This window comes from Chamaea fasciata, unplaced genomic scaffold (assembly GCF_029207755.1).
Source record: "Chamaea fasciata isolate MVZ Bird 193981 ecotype frontalis unplaced genomic scaffold, bChaFas1.0.hap1 SCAF_2, whole genome shotgun sequence".
Classification (NCBI taxonomy): domain Eukaryota; kingdom Metazoa; phylum Chordata; class Aves; order Passeriformes; family Sylviidae; genus Chamaea; species Chamaea fasciata.
In genome coordinates this window covers 24,888,443-24,908,129 of record NW_027094087.1, presented here as the reverse complement: position 1 = coordinate 24,908,129, position 19,687 = coordinate 24,888,443, and the positions used below count along the sequence as shown (strand labels likewise).

At 47.1% G+C, this 19,687-nt stretch overlaps 1 protein-coding gene across 1 annotated transcript in view; it reads left to right on the top strand.

Annotated features, from left to right (window-relative positions):
- Window positions 1-465: 465 nt before the first annotated feature.
- Window positions 466-19,687, top strand: part of CASQ2 (calsequestrin 2) — a 33,567-nt gene continuing 14,345 nt past the window's right edge. Inside the window, exons 1-4 of the mRNA XM_066177361.1 lie at window positions 466-894; window positions 14,946-15,030; window positions 16,496-16,596; window positions 18,829-18,940. Of these exons, the coding sequence (XP_066033458.1) occupies window positions 661-894; window positions 14,946-15,030; window positions 16,496-16,596; window positions 18,829-18,940 (532 nt within the window). The 5' untranslated portion in view covers window positions 466-660. The remainder of the gene's footprint in view (window positions 895-14,945; window positions 15,031-16,495; window positions 16,597-18,828; window positions 18,941-19,687) is intronic.

Sequence of the window (19,687 nt, the reverse complement as noted above, 5' to 3'; positions counted from 1 at the left end):
GTGGTGCAGATGAGGATCTGAAACTGTTTAACCTGAAATCTGTTATCAAAAGTCTAATCACTGTGATGCCCAAAGGGATGTAAAGAGAGATACCCTTATTATAAATTGCAGTAAATACCTTCTATTTTTGTCCATTCCTAGTAGGACAGCCTGTGCCTTAGTTCCCTTTACGAGTGAAGTCTGTCCCTTCTCAAACCCTGCCTCCATATTCCCAAGGACTGACATCTTCCACTCCCTCCCTCTTGCCCACTCCCTCTGTCTCAGATGATGCAGAGTGCCAGCAAGTCCCTCAATGGTGTCATATCTGTCCTTTTTATTCATTGCAGGGTTTATTTTTAGCCTGAAACAACTGCTTCCTAAAAATGGAGTTCCTAATGACACGGGAGCTGGACACAGCTATGTAAGGTATCCAGGGCTTGGCCTGACAGCTTCTCCCGTCTGTCTCTCTCTTTGTTGTGAGTACAGGACAGCAAAGTTTGCTGCTCCCCACCAGCCTTGCAGAGTTTGGGCTCAACACTAGGAAAGCAGCAAAGAGAAACTTAGAGAAACTAAGGGAAACTTAGTTCAAACTTCACCTGGAGCCTTTGGTCTCCCTCTCTTTTCAAATTAAGAAAGAGGGGGACGTTTACCAACCCTTTGCTGCACTCCAAGGGTGCCCCTATGAAGGCAATTTGCTGGATCCTGGCAGGTTTTTACCTGCTTTTCTGCTGCAAGGCAGAAGAGGGACTGAACTTCCCTACTTACGATGGGAAAGACCGAGTGATCGACCTGAACGAGAAGAATTACAAGCAGGCACTGAAGAAGTATGACATGCTCTGCCTGCTCTTCCATGAGCCTGTGAGCTCTGACAAGGTCTCTCAGAAGCAGTTCCAGATGACAGAGATGGTCCTGGAGGTAAGTGCTGCTGCATGTCCCAGTCAGGGTCAGTACCACAGCACTGCTCAGAGTCATGGAGAGCAGCCACAAAGACAGGACAGTCGAGTGGTCTCATGCAAGGGAGGTTGGGCATCAAAAGGTTTGTTTAGTTGGATTTCAATTAGCTGCTGCCTGAATTCTGCAAATCCCAGGAAAACGCCTCTTTTGTGCTCTTCTCAGTTTGCTGGGAAATAGTTTTTCTGGATTGTCTGTCAGAAACTCAGGCAATAGCAAGTAACCTTGCAAACCTCAGAAACATGAACTCAGCTCAGCTGAGCTTTCCCAAATCTCAGCACCTGAGTCCATAGCTTGAAATTTTTCAATCCTTTCTCATTCTGTTCAAGCCAGTATCCCACTTGTATTCTGGATTGAGTCCCATTTTTTTATCCCACTAGGAACAGTCAGCCAAGAAACCTTATCAAGCTGTGCAGCAAGCGGGTGTCCTAGCTCCCCATCTCAAAAGCTCCCTGTTGGTACAGCATTAAATCCCTTTTTGTTTTTCTGACACTTGGTTGCCTGCTTGGAATCAGTCTATAGATGCTTGTTAATGCAACCATTCACTTCTGTGCTGGAAAAAGAGTGTTGTTAATTCTTGTGTGAACGAGTGATTCAATAATCCTCAGTAAAATAAATCATGGTAAAAGTGACAATGTAGATTTGTAGCATTCTTTCTTGTAGAGTAGCTGTAATCTAAGGAATCATACAGCTGCAAGCCTCAATTGTTAGGTGCATGTTTCTTACCAGGGGCTTGCAAATATTCCCTCCTAACTAAAAGACATATTTGAAAAGAAAATCAATTCAGAATTGCAGAAGAAGCACTTCATCTTTATCAGATCCAGAGAGAAAATGCATTGCACTTCTGAGAGTGTAGGAAATGTGAATAAGAAAATATGCTTGCTGAGGGCTAGGACCCAAAGAAGTCCACTGTCAAGTTCAAGGTCTGCTGACCTCCTCAGCAAGCCTGATGACTGCCCGAAAGAAAGATCCAAAAACTAGCTGGGTTTTACTCACGCGTCAGGCAATAGTTACTTTCTGCAGGTGAGTTATCAAATAAATTTTGGCAAAGAAAAGAAAAAAATGCTTGAACTCCAGCTGAAATGAGTATTGTTGATAGTATAATCACATTGTTGTTTAATAGGATAGCTATTTTGTGCTTGATAGGTGTCAAACAGTTACTAGATACATATTTATAGAAACCTGACAGAAGCATGTCCCATCCCTGGAAATGTTCATGGCCACATTGTATGGAGTACTGGGCAACCTGGCGTAGTGGAAAGTATCCCTGTCCATGGCAGTGGCTTGGAACCTGTTTATCTTTAAGATCCCTTCCAACCAGGCCATTCTATGTTTCCATGATTCTATGGTCTGATGTCTACCATCAGTTTGAGTCCTCGCTAACAATGACCAATGTCAAGGGTGCAACAGCTGCAAGACAATCTGGCTTTGAGCTTTTATTTTTCAGGATTGGATTCAGCCGTGAGTACATTAGCTTAGGATTCTGGTGATTTATTTGGTTTCCAATTGCTCTCTGCTATGGACTTCTTATGTGACCTTGGGCAAGAGACTGAGGGTTAGACCTGCAGCAGACTTTACATAATGGTAATGCTCCAGTCCCCTAGTTCTCAGCTTCTAGCTAATTGTGCCATGCATCAACTGGCACTTGTGGCTTTGACCTCAAAATTTCCAAAGCGCTTGCAGTGCTGATTCAGTGCATGTATCACGGTTTCAGGACAGTCCTTCCCCTGGACTGGGAACTGAAGCAGCAGCAATCTGACAGCCCAAGCACAAGAGAAATCTGCAGACTGAGCACTTCTTTGCTTCTGTCACCCAGATGGAATCAGAAGGGGAGAGGGTCTCAGAACGCAACAGAGAAGAAATGTTTATTCTGCATAGGACACAGGGCAGCATGGTGCTACTGCTCCCAATTTCTGTACTAACTCCCCCATGGGAGCACTCGTGAAAGGAATGGGCAAGCCAGGTTGTAATCTCCCCCTTCTTGTGAGAGCAGTCAACTCCCTCAGTTCAGGCCATAATGTGTTGTGCCATAGGGGGGACACTTAATTTTCCCTGTCAGAGCTCATTCAGCTGCAGGACTTCACTGCATGTTCCATCAGCACAGGGAGAAGGAAAGAAATGTCTGCAGTAGCTCCTTTAGTGAGATGTGGAGCTGTTCGCCTGTGAGATGAGCTGCCTGGGATCAGTATTCCTTGAAGCAGTCAGCAGCTGGACCCAGCTATCTTGTAATTTGAGCAAGTCTTAGAGTAGTGAGCGGCTCTGTAGACACAGGAGCAGTGGCAGGGCTCTTCTTCCAGCCAAACCTGAAAAAGTTCACTCAGGAAAGCTCTACTTATCTAATTTCAGTAGAGGGATCAGAATTTTGAGTGCTGAAGGTCCTTTACACCTGAAATAAGGTATCTAAGAGGTAAATACTCCAGCCCTCACTATTCCCTACCAGCTGGCTTGGGAGGTTCCCAGCACAGGGTGCTGCCTGTGATAAGATGGTCCTTTCTAGAGCACCTCATGTTTTCCCATCTTATTTAATTGACAATTTTCTTGCTGTTTCACACTGGGCCATGCTGCTTTCACAGCCTGGCAACACATCGTGTCTTTAGCCCCCTTCCATACAACGTCATCAGTCTCTGTCCTTAGGAATAAAGTGAGCCTCCATCCAACACACAGCCAGGTGTGGGGCAAAGCAAAGGTCTGAGCTGGTGGTTAAGGGTTGTTGTATCACATTGTCTCATGGACATGGGTGGGTGAGCACATGGGCTTAATGAATTTATGTCCAGAAAACCTCCAAATAGTCCACTCTTTCTGCTTATCTCACATGTGCCTTGTAAGAAATGTACAATTCCAAAGATCAAAGACATAAAGAATTACCTTAGACGCCAATGAACAGAGCAAGAGAGATCCACCACGGCTCCTTGAAATATGTAGCTCGTCAGTAACAAGCTCTGACAGTGACCTCTCCCAGGAGTGAAGAACACTCTCTCTTAACTGGGTCCTTTGAAATTCCATGGGGGTTGAGTACAAATAGCAACATTTCCTTCTTTCAGGGCACTTTCCTTTTCAGGGCGCTTTCTGAGCTTTTTCCCTTCCAAGGCTCTGCTCTTCACAAAACTTGCAATAACTTCATTATGTCTGATATCACTGCTCTGGAAAATTTGGTTGAAAAGGGCAAATAGCTAGAAAATTTATTAGGGAAGCCAGCTGATAGACAGGGGAGAGAGAAAAGAATCACAAGGCTCTCATTTACTTAGGAAATCAAATTGACAACCTGGTAGCACATAAGTAAAGTTAAGCACTTATTTAAGGACTTTACTAAACAATAACTATGTACAGCAGACCAAGAAGTGATAAGAAAAAATTCCTTCCCAAGAAAAAAGAGTAGCATTTAGGACTGACTGACACTGTTGAAAGCTGAGGTTGTACACCCACTATCACCAGAAAAGGGATGATGTCATCAAGCTGATATTGCATTTGGCTCAGCACACAGGGGTGTTCAGCTCCCTGTATCCAGGTATATGGATCAACAAATTCCCACGCAGCCCAGGGTCACTTTCCAGTTTAGAAGGGGAATGAAAGTGGTGGTCATTGTGAAGCAGACCTAACGGCTCTTATGACCTACACTGCTGGGTGCCACCTGGTGACAACGGGGTCCAGGGACAACTGAACCCCTCTGGGAGCAAAAGCAGCTTCTTTGGACCATCGTTTGTTCATGACAACAGCTCCAGTGTGGCAGTGTCATCCCCCCAGGTCCGGATTGAAAAGATGGGGGCTGTTGGTTTGGTCTGTCAGGAAAAATAGCCAAAGGAATGATTTGAGACACCTATTGCTTTCTGGCTAGGATGGAAAGGAGTTGGGGAAGACAGCCCAGGACAGAGATATCATGAGCACAGGCTGTTTTGCAGCTCAGGTTAAAGGGTTCCTTTCCTTTGTGAACCATTCTCCTCCGACTCCACTCTGCACCACTGGCTACTGGAAAGCACCTGCACCTTGAGTAGGGAAAAACCTCCATAGAGGGCAATGCAGAGTTTGATCCAAGCAGTCCCAGAGATAACAGTAGCCATTTCTACACCATTTCTACTGGTGATGTTTGTGAGAACTCTGCACTCTCCATGAAGTGGGCACAATGAGGAAGATGAAACAGCCAAGCAATCACAGTAATTGTTTAACAGACAAGTAAAAGAAAAAGCTACTTGTCCTAAATCATCTCAACTTTAATGACGAAGGGTTGAAAGGTGAAAGGATCAAAGCAATGAAGCTGAGAAATACCTGTTCTGCTTTTTCTTCTCTTCTCTATCTCCTCTACCATGTTTCACCCTGTCTCATACCATCATTTCTGAGACCTTCTCCCTTCTCACCTCTGAATCTCCTAAATAGGGAGTCTGGCCTTCCAATGGGCCAGCCCCTGTCTCTAGGAATCATGTAGCAGGAATAAATGAGCACTGGTGTAAGGGTCTTTCCTTTTGCACTTGAGAAGCCCTCTCCAGCAGCTGAGGTGTTCTCACTATCAGAGCAGGCTGCCTGCAATGCACTCTGGTATCCTCTTTCTGCTGAAACTGCCTCAGTCCTGGTTTCCCTGCCATTCTTCCCTTGCCATCTGTGTGCATGTGTAATATCCTTTAAAATGAGAGGCTCATCAAGCCCAGATATTTCAGTTCCTTCAATGCAACAGTGCCCCTGGACTGAAAGGTTGTGGTGAACTGCCCTAGCACAAATTAGTCTGATAAGAGGAAAGAGAAGAGGGATGTGGTACTCCCCTCTCCAGATGAGGCCTAGGATCAGTCCTGCCTCGAGCAATAAATGGCAGAACAAAGTTAAATTCCTGAACATATCTGGCCAATTCTGTAACATATGGAAACACAGCCAGTAGCTCCCTGTGGTGTAAAAGGGAAAGAAGGAATTTGAGTCCAGCAAAAGGCAAGGATTAAACTGTGTGTAAGCTCCACCTTGTAATTCGTTTATTTCCAAGTGCTGAAACTACTGCAACTTCCAGCTCAGGATGGAAAAAGTAGTACAGGATCAGCTGGTTTCGAGGTAGTTTAGCTCATGTGTTCTTGAAGTCTCTTGAGAGCAGATATTCTCGTAAGAGTTTAGAGCCATGTAATACATAGCAAAAAGTCTCTCTCCGCATCTGATGCAACGCTGAAGAACATTTTACCAGTTTAGCTCTGTATACTTTATCCCAAAAATCCATAGGAACCAGGAGATGAGATTCTACCTTATCACCATCTCTAGGTATATAAATATAAAATCTTAAAATATATATAAAAATATCAGTAAAAGTAGAAATATATACCCAAGCCCTTTCTTTAAGCACCCTTTTCTGTTTCTTTCTCTTACTCAGATTTCAGACATTTTCTTTGAAAATGGCCATGTTTATGGGACAGTGCCTCAACATAATTTAATGCTGAGGTATGAGTATAAATACGGATATACAAGACATGTTCAGTGAGCATCACAGAAATACTCAGTTCTCTGGGTCCCTACAGAACAAGTCCTCAAGGTGAGAGATGAGGGACATCTGGCTGGATAGGTATTTGCAGAAGCTTACAGTGTCAGAGCCTATAATAAAAGAGGTGTTTTGGCTTCTATGCCTACAAAAGAAGTGGCTTCCACTGCAGATAAGTTAATGTAAAAAAACAAGGAAAAAAGGAAGGAAAAGGAGAAGGAAAAGGTGTGCATTGTTTACTTCTCCTTTGAGGCCATGTAAGTAGGTCTCAACTCATCAACAGCCAGCAGAGTACTGGTTTTTAGCAGTAGCACCCAGGGGGTTTTCACTCACTGCTATGCCAGTCACAAAAACAGGTTACAGAAAACTCCATTTCACAGATGAGCACATTGACATCTAGGGACAACTGTGTGCCTTGATCTTTCTGTATAAGTGGGACAAAATAATTTCCAAGGCTGAATTATCTATTATTGCCACGTTTCTTTCTTTGAAGTCCCTCAGTCAGTTCCCAGCAGTGACTTTGGACTGGCTGCATGAGCAGCAGCTCTTCTAAGACCCCACTTTCACAGCCATAACTGTGCTTTGAAAGGCACATTTGTCACCGGCTAAATTATGATTGGGGAGAGGATTCTACTGACATGAGTTCTTCTGACATGAGCAGAAACCAGCTGCAATCCCAGGATCTAAAGAATGCAAATGTCTCCTGGAGACAGGGCAGACCCCTGTGGGCTCGGCCTTGCTTTGCTGGCAGAGTACAAGACCAAGTCTGCTCAGGTTTTGTGGCCTTTCTTGGCCCTGAAGTATGGAGCTCTTATCAAAGTCCAGCTGTTGCAGACAATCTCTGTAGGTGTGACAGAATCATTGAATAATTTAGATTGGAAAACACGTGAAAGATCATTGAGTCTAACCATTAACCCAGCACAGCCCACCACTAAACCATATCTCTGAGCACCACATCTACATGTCTTTTAAATACTTCCAGGGATGGTGACTCCTCCACTTCCCAGAGCAGCTGTCCCAGGGCTTGACCACCCTTTCAAAGGACGAATTTTCCCTAATATCCAACCTAAACTTCCCCTGGTACAATTTGAGGCCACTTCTATGCAAGACCTTGAGCTGCATGGAGACGTAGAAATTTCTGAGTCACTCCTCCCTTCAGAAATGGAATTGAGGAAAAATATGGAAAAGCCTATCCTCTTTGGTCTTGCTGTCCTGCCATGCTAGTCAGGTTCCCCTAAAAGTACCAGCAAGGGTTCCCAGTGTCTTTGTGCTGGGCTGGTTCTCAGGAGGCAGGGTCTCATTTTGTATAATGAGATGCCTTTCATACAAATGCAGAATGGTTTGGATTTGAAGGACTTTAAAGATTACCTAGTTCCAACCCTCCTGCCATGGGCAGGGACATCTTCCACTAGATGAGGTGTGACTTCCTCTTCAGAGTGGGTCATCACACCAGGTTGCCCTTCCAGCCTGGCCTTGAACACTTCCAGGGATGGAGCATTCACGTTTTCTCTGGGCAACCTGTTCCTGTGTTTCACCAGGCTCACAATGGAGAATTTTTTCTTGGCCTTATCCTGAGTGAGGGGTGCAAGAAGGACTAGCTTGAGCTCACACTCATATACTCAGTAGACATGTGTGGTTTCATAGTTACCATTTCAAGTTCTCTGCCCTGGGCCTTGACATTTCTCAGGAGCTGACCAGAGGCTGGGGCAGCTGTTGCCCTGTGAGCCAGACTGGGTAGGGGTGGCCATACCATGCTCGCCCACCATGACCTTACTCCAGAGCCTGGTCTGCCAGTGTCCTTCATCTAAAACCAAACTAATCAAAGCCCATGACTGTTCTTCCTTCATGCCTGAGCTTCATTTGTGGGAAGAGTGGAAAGGGGATATGGTAATTCTTTTTAAACACCCGGGAGGGAGAAGAGCTATTTAAGCGCAAAGCCTAAGGACAAATGGGCTATGAATAAAACAAGTCTGGAACTACAAAGTCCCTAATCACCAGAGGAGGAAGGGGAGAACAGTCCAATGAGTTTTAAATGGACACTGACTGCTTTGTGACAGAGATTGAATGACACGATTCTGAGTCTTGATGACCAAAGATGTCCATTTGCAGCCTCTGTCCCTAAATAACAGGCAACCAGGCACGAAATCCATGGCCTAGGAAAGAAGTGACTTAGCAAGGTCCAAGTTCTCCTTTTTTTTTTTTTTCATTTTCCCTTTGCACATTGGGATTTACCTACATACATGAGGAAAAAAAAAAAAAAAAACCAAAAAACCCCACCAAAAAAACCCCACCTTGCCCAAGGAAATAGAGCGAGCAGCAACCAAGAACTCAATTCCCAGGCGGTCGCTCCTCCCTCCTCAGCACCCCGGAGGGTCAGCGCTCCCTGCTGAGCAGTGCTGATGGTGCTCATTCCTGCATGCTCTCTGACACAGCTCCGGTGAAGGCCAGCTGCTGGACATGATATGTTCTTTTTCTGGGAACCCTGTCCGGCCCTGGCAGGAGACACTGCCGCCAGCTAGCAGACCTCTGACATCTCGAACGCAGTGCAAGAAAGGCTGTGTATATTTAAAGCTTTCATCAGTTCTTATTTCTCTCTGCTCACTCCTTGAGGAAAAGGTCTTCCTTGTCTCAAGGACCACTCTGTTCCCCCAGGGCCCTGCCTCGCTGATCCTTCCTTTGGATGCAGAATGGGAGCTCTCAGCTCTCGCCTGCAGCATCCTGGACTCTCTGGGATTTCAGAGGTGCTGGCTTATACTCACTTGGGTCAGAAACCAGAGAAATCAGGCTTGTTCCTGAGAGCCAGAAGCATAGGAATGACATGGGCATGTGTAGGTGAACAGGCTTAATACCAAGCATGCCTCCCTCCTCCAGCACCCACTAAAAGCACTCAGCTTTCTGCCCTGCATGGGCTTCACAGCAACATCCAGCCTTCTGTTTCAAAGCAGCTTTTCTGAGGCCAGAAAGGGAAACCAGGAAGTGACAGCCTCACTTTTGTCAAGGACAGCCCCCAAACTACACCGTCAGTGTCTGTTTTGGAAAGGGCATCTTAGCGGTGTGGCCCCTGCCCCACCCCAGACCCCTGGGGCAGCGCACACACACACACAGAGACACACACACATCCCTGTCTGCCCTTGACATGTAAGTTGCACAGCTGAGTTGTCAAAACATCTGTGATGTGGTGCCAGCAGGGACTGACTGGGAGCAGTGGCAGGTGGCCCTTGCACCCATGGGTGCTCGGTGGCACGGGCACCAGCCTCGGTTAGCTCACGGCTGGGGAGGCTGTGCTTTGGCTTGCAGCTGGCTAAAATTAGGGATGCCAGGAGCAGATAAAAATACAGCCCTAGCTATGTGAAACCTTTAGAGAGGCAGCCAAAGAGCACACTGCCGTATGTCTGACCCCGCTGAGCGGCTGCGCAACAATTAAAGCTCCAGGGCAGCATTTTTGAAGCATTACCTGTGAAAGCCAGTTCTGAGGGAGTGACCTTTGCATTTTCCGTATTTGGGGACTTGCCTTTTAGTCCAAGGAGCAGTGATCCCTGGGAGGTGAGGTTCAGCCTCTCCAAGCAGTTCAGGTGGTGGAAAAGTGTAGTAAGGTGGGACCAACATACTCTCCAGTCCCCACTGCCAGCAAAGTGACTTTTCTAGTGGCAGCTGCTCAGCAAGCTTCTGGCCCTTCTCTTTGATCACCACAGTGTTTCAGGACAGCCTGAGTTATGGAAAAGCCTAGGACATTACTAGCATGGTATGCAAGGGGATGCTAGTCAGGACAGCACAGCATTAGGAAAGAGAAATTAATGCCCTCTGTTCTGAGAAACTGCCCGATGTTTCAAACAGAGTAGCCAACTATAGTGTGTAGAAAAGGAGTCCTGAGTAAGGATTCATAACTTCTGGGGGATTACACTAAAAACTTGCCATCTCCTCCTGCTGTTTCTGAAAATAAAACCTAACATTTTGGGATATACAGTCATCATCATTTCATCAACCAGGGTCTGACCATCAGCATCAACTGCATCATTAAAGAGAGTAGAAAGGAAGCAGCAGAGGACTGTAGATTGCTTGGAGGACTTTTCTTTATCATCTCCTGTTGCTCTTCTGCCTGCATTGCTGGAGTTTTGTTCTTCCTCCACTGCTAAATAGCAAAACAGAAAGTTTCCTGTGGTTAAGAGAAGTGTATTCATGATGGTTTTCAGAGACATCCAAATGCCCCCAGCCCCCTTCCTCCCAGCCTGAGCAGCTGAGAAAGATGAGCCTTACTGTCTGTGGGAGCTCTGGGCAGGTGCTAGAGAAGTGGGAAGAAAATCCAGGCCAGGATGCCATGTTATTTCACAATGAAAATTCACCATGCTGAGACAGCCATCCCTCCCACCCCCATTTTTAACCTTCTCTGGAGGATTTTGTCTGCCATTTAGCGGCAAAACTGACACCAAATGCAGGGTTTGGCACAATCAGTGCTGCCTGCATCTGGAATAGGAGAATGGTCAGGCAGAGAGTGACATTTCTGCTGCTGTATAACCTAGGACTTCAGAATGATCTTATGGGACTTCTTAAATTTCCCAAAACTTCCCAGCATCACACCTAGGCTCAGATAGGTATAGTGGGTGTGAAGCTGAGATGTTGGGCAGGGAGTTGTGCCTTTCTATATCCATTATTCTGAGTGCCTGTAACTGCTGACACCATCCAGGACGAGGGAGTTCTTAGATACTTGGTAGTACTCTAACTTCACTTTGGGCTGGACCTCTCACACATCCCAGTGGGCCATTCTCATGCTCACCCAAATTCAAGTATGGTTATTAGCTGAGGGATATGGGAGAAAGGAGGAATGCTGCCCAACCTACACCTCCTTTTCACAGCGCTGCACAGGGCACAGCTTGGGATCTTATGGGTAGAAAGTATGCATTGTGAAGACTTACATACGTGAGAATAAGTCTGTAAAATGTGCATGGGACATGAACTTACAACCTACTGTGCTCTTCGCTCACGCTCTCAGCCAACTCTGACAGCCCAAAGCTCCTGCTCTACCTCAGGAACTGCATGGTCTGTTATGTCCAGTTCTTCCAGGGCAGTTTCTACCCTCCATGTCTCCATGCAGCTGTTGAAGCTAAATTACATGCTATAGAGATAGAGGCTGACACAAAGGCAAGGGCTCTGGCTGGCCAGGACTTCAAGCAATATGAATTTAAAAGCAGGAGGAGAAGGAGGGGCTGTGCTCTTAGATTACAGATGCCTCTGTTCCAAGGTCCTGAGCCAAGAGGATTGTCAAGATTAGAAACATTATCTGCATTCAAATCCCACTAGCATTATGGAATCAGAAAATACTGTAAGGAGATATATAAATGCTTGATACTGTAATGAGTAGGGGGCAATTAGCCAAACTGCTGTGCCTCTGGCATACTCCATATTTTGCTGCCTTTTGGGGTTCAAATATATATGTGGGAGTGTACCATCACCTATGCACAGGTTAGACTCACCTGCTGCAGTGGAAAGCAGGGAAGGCAAGGCCAGGAGCAATGCCCAGCCCATGCATAGCTTGCACTTGCAAAAGCCACCATAAACATCGTGCAAATTCTCCTCCCTCCAGCCTCTGCCACAGTGGGAATGGCTCCCGAAAGTCTCATGTTGCACAAAGATCTCCCTGCTGTGAGACTCTGCTCTGGAGAGGAGCTCAGGCTGTACTGTTCTCCTCATTGTCTCATTGGCATGAAGGTCCCAGCAGAGGAGGCAGGCTGCCCACTGAGGTCCCAGCTCTGTCCCCTCAGGCACACTCACACACCATACACAAGCACTGTCCTACATGCCCAAACTGTTGCACATCTCTGGGGATGAGCCTCTTCATAGGAACCCTCCAAACACTCACACCCACCGTACATACACCTCCAGGAGACAGTCTTGCTAGACACAGTCACACAAGCCCTGCCACACAAACAGGGACACCTCCAGCATTACCGAGATAATTTTTGACTACTGAGCACTCCCACAGTCTCACACAAAAGAGGCTTTCATCATATCACCCACGTTTTCATGACACTTTTACTCTTTCCCAGCAAGCTTCCATGCTCACATCTACAGAGCTGCACCCACACCCCTCTGAAGAGCCACCTTGTGTGTGCCGCATGCTGATACACATGACTCCTGATCAATGCCTCCTCTCTTGCACACATCCCTGCTCACATCCAACCACTTGTCTGTAGCAGGTGGCACAGCTTTTCTGCATATTTCTGACCTTCAAACACCCACAAGAAACTCTAACCATCTCCTGTGTGCAGGAGTCAAGAACTACTGGGCTTAAACTGCCCTGACTTTGCCTGGCACATGGCTGACATAACTGTAAGTAACTAAATCAAGTATGGATAGACTGGACATGACTGAACAAGCCTTCTTCCCATAGCCATTCTGTGTTTTCCTCTGGTCACAGAGCAGCCAGAGTCTCAAGCGGTGATTCCCAGGAACCTCTTGCTGGTGTACACAACCACCAGCAAGCAGGGATGTCCTGACAATGTCCCAGAAAGCTGATGATCCTACAAGCCCCATCCTTTTGTCCAGTCAGGGCAGGTCCCCATAATGGGAAACAGAAAATCTTTTCTCTTAGCACCGCTCACTTGCAGATGTCTAGAGAGCTCATGAGAGGTGTCCATCTCTCATTGCAAACATGGGGCTCCAGCTGCTCTCAGGTGCTCCAAGGTGGCCTGAGCCACCGGGTGGGACACCAAACCAGACCAATGCCTTATCAACCTAATCAATGGATGTGCAAATGCAAACCAGTGCTCTGCCCCTTTCAGGCTGTGTCCGTTGTAAGCACTAGCCCTGAACATGCAGCCTTTCCTTCAAAGCATTGGCAAAGAGCCAGGAAAGAGCATTGACACCCCTGTTTCCTGTGTAACACAGGCACCCCTTTTGCCTCCCATGGTGGCATTTGCCCCTAAAGACAGCAGGGCAGGTGGCTGCAAGAGGATCAAAGTTGCAGCAATGCTGTGGTGGTTGGTGGAGTCTATGTTCTCCTAGAGGGCTTTGGGAAAGGCCTGGGGATGTGTAATTGGTGGAATGGAGAAAACAACTACATTCTCCACCTCTCCCTTTTGCTCAAGCAAGGTTGCTGAGCCCTGATCACCAGGGTGCCTACCACCATCCCCCAGAATTTCAGGGACAGGCTGTGTGCTGACAGCACAGGGAGCTGGCTGGCCCCGTGACACCCCATTGCACAGTCAAGGTGGCTGCCCCGCCACTTTTTCTCCCCAGTGCCTCTAATTACCACTCTCTCTCACAGAGGCCTGGCACAGGCAGAAGCTATTTATAGCAGGGGAGCCAAGGGGCCACGTGGCCATGGTGGCAGCACCGCTGGGTGACATTCAAACTGGCTTGAGTCTGGGGGAGGGAGCCAAACTGAGCCGGGGCAGGGGGGGAGCTTCCTCATAAATCAACCCACCATCTCTCTAGCCATGGCTTTCCACTGCCCCCCTCCAGCCTCCTGCTGCCAAGCACTGACAGCTGTGCCCTAATAGGGACATTCTTGCCCCAGAGGCTCCTGACCCCTCATCTCCATCATCCCCCCGCCATCCGGCAGGGCTGGGAGGAGGAACAGCAAGAAGACCATCAGCATCAGAGGCATTTGTGCAGCAGGAAGGGAGAGGGAGAGGAGGCTCTTATAGCTGCATTCTCAGAGCATCATTACTACCTTGTAGGGTCTCTAGTGTGCTTGTGGTGGGGCTGTCAGTCATCCAGTGCATAAGTGGATCCATTTACCAGGGTCACTGCATCTCTAGGAGCCAATTTAGAATTCACAGGGTCTCACCCAGGGTCGCTCTCGCCACAGGGCCCTTGCAGAGCGTCTCTCCTTTCCTCACATTATCTATTTTCACAAAACAGGCAGGAACCTGATATCTTCAAGAGGCCCCTTCATCAAAGTTGGTGGGAACAGGGTGCAGTGGTTTTGTATAGCTATGAGAAGGTGAACATGAGCATGGCTGGGCTTAGATGCATTTCTTTAGTAAAAACAGGGGACCAGGACCTGGGGGCTTACTGAAGCCTGGACAGGAGGCATGACTTCAAGCTCTTCATAGGAAAAGGAACCTGCTTTGGCCACCCCATGGCATGCATGAAGAAAACATGATGCTGCAGAGTCCTGCACTCACTGCTGCCTGGCACCATGCACTTCCAGAGTTAAAATGTCTGTGGTGCCCACATCACACTCCCCTGCAGGAGGCCACCAAGGCACCACAGAGGAAACAGGTTTTGCTTTGTGCTGGTGGTACAGGACTTTCTTCCAGCCATCCCCCCTGCTTTGATGTCCCCAGTTCACTCAGGAGCCCTATCCTGAGGCCAGTGTCAAACAGCAGTGAACAGCACATGGTGGTGCCAGCAAACTCCCTGCTGCAACACAATGGGAAGAAACCCAACCCTTGTGACCTCTGGGTTATCTCAGCAGAGAGGCAGCATGTGACACATCCCACCCATTGGTGCTGCTCAACAGCAGAATATGGGTCACTTGTGTCTGTCATGTCATTCTAGTAGGGCATGATGCCCTTTAGCTACCCTGTGGTGTTAACACTACTAATGTTGGGCTCTCTGCTTCCTCCCACAGCTGGCAGCTCAGGTCCTGGAGCCCAGGAGCATTGGCTTCGGGATGGTGGACTCCAAGAAGGATGCCAAGCTTGCCAAAAAGTTAGGTGAGTCCCAGGTCTGACGTCCCTGGAATGTCACATCTCTGGGAGTGATGTCCAACAGGCAGCCCCATAGGGGACAGCCAAATCCTTGTTACTGGGATGGGGAGGATGATGGTGGCACTTGCACACTGACCACCTGCCCACCCCAACAGGGGCAGGATCAGGGGTGGGGGTGAGGATGAGAGACACAAGCCAAGACCCTTCCAGAAAAAAGGGTCTGTCCGCCAAAACAAACCAAACCAAACCAAGAGAAAAAGAAAGGCAATTCGTGCTGTAATGATAACGGTGTAAGTTCACAGCTTTCTGTGCAGAAATAGTAAATAGGTGCCATGGAGTACCTTCCTGCTCTTCCTACACAGAGACAGGACCAACGCAGCAGTGCAGAACCAGAACATATGGGGAAAACACTTAGTCCCCCAAATGTCATCAGCCCTATGACACAGTGACCCCTGTCAACAACTGGGGCAGCCACAGCCTTGCAATGGCTTGGCAGTCAGGTGCCAATCATTCTGGCTTGTTCCCCCGAATGAAAGAGGAAATTTGCTCTAAAGGTGGCAGGCTGCTGCATTACCCACCCTTGGACACAGCTGCCTTCCAGGGGCTGGCAGTCCCTTCATATTTCAGCCCACAAAGCAATAAGGAAATACTATGTCATATTAATACAACAGTACACAAATATACCACTAAACCTAAGGTTTAATCCTGCTGAACTGTAATTTTCTTTCCTAAATTAGAGACTTTCCTAAATTAGACCCATTGGTGGGTGCTAATGGGAGCTAAACTAAAGACAAGAGCTTCTGCCTCTCCAAGAAGGAACAAACTACCAACCTCCTTGGCCAGTGGTGCCAACCTACATTGCAGGACGCCAGTGCTGCTGATTTTGGAGCCTCCAACAAGGTTCTGTGGCACTCAGTGCTCAGTCCAGTGACATAGCATTGAAATCTGTCACGCTGCGGTCTGTGGTATCTCTATCATTGGTTTCTAACCCTTTTGCCTAGGCCAGCCAAGCCTCAGACAGTTTGACGCTCACTTTCAGGACACTGGTGATGCTCACAGAGTTCAGCCTTCTCTGGACAGTGAGCAAAACCCGAACCAAAAACCCATTTTCCATATAGTGACAAGTTGTTAAAATCTGAGCTGTCAGAGCCCAGTATTTAGTGCAAGATAGACAGCCAAGCTAAAACAAGTTCCTAGTGCAGAATTTTTCCAGCTGAGACCAAACTGTGACCTGAATGAAAAGTTCAACATTTGGGAAGAATTTAGCACTAGTTGTAGCTGAAGTCTGTTCCCTGTGTCATGAAACATCAGCCAGGGAATTACTTAGGTTGTTTCCAACTAGACCAACACAGAAAACTGGCAATTGCATTTTCCCAGGAGGAATTGCTCAGATAAGAGGCAAGACACTCTGCACAAAACATGCTTTTAACAGCATGTTAACCATTTATTGTTTTCTCTCTTTGTCTTCCAGGCTTGATTGAAGAGGGAAGTCTCTATGTCTTTAAGGATGAGCGGTTGGTTGAATTTGATGGAGAACTGTCTGCAGATGTCTTGGTGGAATTCCTCTTGGATGTAAGCACAGATGAGCTCAGAGCTAGATAAAACCCCTCAGAGAAAACCTTGCAAACACTTAGCTTGCTAAAAAAACAAGTGTACCTTTGTTTGAAATCTCATCCCTGCTATTCACTGGTAGAGATGGCATTTGGCATTTTCCCCAATACCTATCTGACCATGAGTTCCCATGAAAGGTGGTAGGTACCCTTATATGCCACTAAACACTTTATGTCTTAGAGACAACCTCCCCTCTTTCCTATTTGCAGAGTATTTGAATGGAAGTCAGCTACAATCCGTATAATTGACTGCTGTTCACCCACCTCAGTTAGCAAGCTCGTGTGCAAACACTTTGCCATTTGCAAAATCTTTCACACTTTTTCTTTTTTTAAAAAGAGCTATTTAAAAAAAAAAAACAAACAAAAGGAAGAACTAGGATTCTCATAGAGCAATTAAAAGAGCTTAGTGCCTTGAAAAAGGCTTATGCTGCAAATTATTTGCCCATTTTTAGACACAAGCAAAATAACATTTCTTCAGTAAACTTGCCAGATTGCACTGCCATGAGTGAGAGGAGGTCAGGGTCCTAGAACTAAACGGTTTTGGGTTATTTTGTGCATGGGCACAGTGATGTACTCACCTTTGTGCCTTAATGCAAAAGTGATGCTGAATCCCACATCTACATGTTGCACTTCTCTTTATTTACATTTTATTTCTAGGAGAGGCAACAGACCAAAACCAGGATCTTTGCTTTATAAATGAAAACATTTTGCAGTGGCTTGGCTTTCCTTTGAAGTGAGGCTTTCTTTGTAAGTGGCCATGCAGTAATGCAGATAAGGGAGGTAAGGTGAGCAGCAGAGCTGGCAGGGTTTGTTTCCCAGGGTGGCAGGTTGCCTTACATGGTCACCTGTAGTTCAGGACTGCTGGTGAAGAGAGGCATGGCCAGGGAATTAAAACAGATCCCTAGGACTTCAGCTCTCCCATAACAATGTCTGTGGTTGTGTGCTTTGGGTATTGTGACCAAAACACACGCAAGTGGCTTCAGGGACAGAAATAGGCATCTGTCCCATAAGGGCCACAGACAGGGCAGAGCTTTGCCATGACCCTGCAGCAGTGGGATCCCAGGTTCCCATGGCTCAGGCCACTATGGCAGCAGGAAACTGCACAAGCTGCTGCGGGCACAGCAGAAGCACAGCCTCACACCGGAGCATCGCTCTCAAGGATGCTGTAAGACACTTCATGAGGTTTTGCTTGCTATGCCATGTGGTGCCACTGGTGTGCCATGTGGTGTGTCACTGAAAAACCATGTTCTGTGAAAAAAGAAAGAGAGCAAGGATTTCTGGTTTTGCGTTTTTCACTCAGGAAGAAAAATACCTGGCAAAGCAAGGAAATAAAACCAGACACGTCTGTGGTGCCTCATCAGCCTGATCTGAAAAGTAAAAGAAACCCAGAAGTTCTCCTCTGTAGGCAGTGGCTTGCCTGCTTTTTTTTTCCTTCTAGTGAAAACACACTTGATTTAAACCACTACTGCTGGGCAAAATAATCAGACTGAACCTTTTCACCAGCAGTGACTAGTTAAGAAAAGAGAAAAAAGGTTTGGATCAATGACAGTCCAAAGTACCAGACAGGTCTTCCAACTTCCTCATTAACACTGTGATGTGTGTAGGACCAAAGAATAGGTTTAAACTATTTTGCATACAAGGAGGATCAGCCAGCAAAATTCACATTCAGACTTTCTACTGCTCCAAACCACTGTTGGGCCACCCTCCAGCATGCTGGTTTTAATGTTTTTCAAAAGCAAGATCCTTGCAATGACCTTTTCCAGCAAATGACACTTGAAAAAAAGTCTATATAGATTTAGATACACAGGTATCATTTACAGATGTTCACAATGATTGTACCAGCTCCTTTCAACTGCTCTCCTTTCTTCTTGGCCTCCTTAAAGCCAGCTGCAATTGCTACTCCTTATCCCTCATCACAGTAGGTCCCTCAGCACTCATTTGGGTTACGCAGTCCTCTATAAGCCTCCCTCTCGAGACTTCCACCTCTGCAGTGAACCTACTAACATCTCCCTTTGAAGGTGACCTGCTTCTCTCAGCTCCTCATGCTAAGGCAGAGAGCACAAAGCAGGGTTTCCAACAGCAGAGAGAAATTGGGTGACCTCTTTCTCCCTGCTTAGGCTGCTTGTGACACACCCTGCCAGGCATAGGTCGGTGCTGCAAATCACTGCATTACCACATGCATTTGTCATGGCAGTTGCTAGAAGACCCCGTGGAGGTCATAAACAGCAAGCTGGAGCTTCAGGCCTTTGACCAGATCGACGACGAAATCAAACTCATTGGCTACTTCAAGGGAGAAGACTCAGAACGTAAGATAAATGTGTTCCTCATGGGCCTTGGAGCCTGCCTGGGAGCTGTAGGGGCCAGTCTCTGGTTGTTCTGCATGAACATGAAGGGTGTTGTGGTATATGGCAGCCTGTGACAGAGTGAAAATTGCTGGAGGGTGAGTGCATTTGCAGGCAAGTTTCTGCTGGCGTAATGCATAAGCCCAGTCCTACACTAACATCTGACCCTTCTGGAAGGTGTCTTCTGGCAAGAGAAGAGGGCCATAATCCAGGGGTTCCTGCATTAAAGTGAGTTTATCTCACCCCAAAATCGGCTGAGGTTACAGTTATACTGAGAGAGCAACTAAAAGGAGCAAAGTGCCCCTTTGTGTGAGCAGCGAGCCCAAAGGATCAAAGAAGAATGGAGGGAAGGGGGTGGGGAAGGGAAAGGGGGATGTATTAAATACTAGCGTGGCAAACATACAGCAGCAGTAAGAAGAGCCCTTTGGGGAAGCCTGGCAGAGGCACTGACCTGTTCCTCCTTGCTGACCCCCAAGACTGAGAAGAGGCTGGTCCCATGCCCTGAGGGATGTGCAACTCAGGGACCATTCTGGGCAAACCCAACTTTCACAAGCCTAGAAAAATCCTCACATGAGAATTTCTCTTTCAAGCCCTGCAGCCCCAGGTGATCTCCCTGCTATCCGAGCAGTGCTGGCAGTGTGCACCCCACCCTGGCATGTCCTGCCTTTAGCAGAAAGACAGGCATTCCTACATACACAAGCCACTCATCAC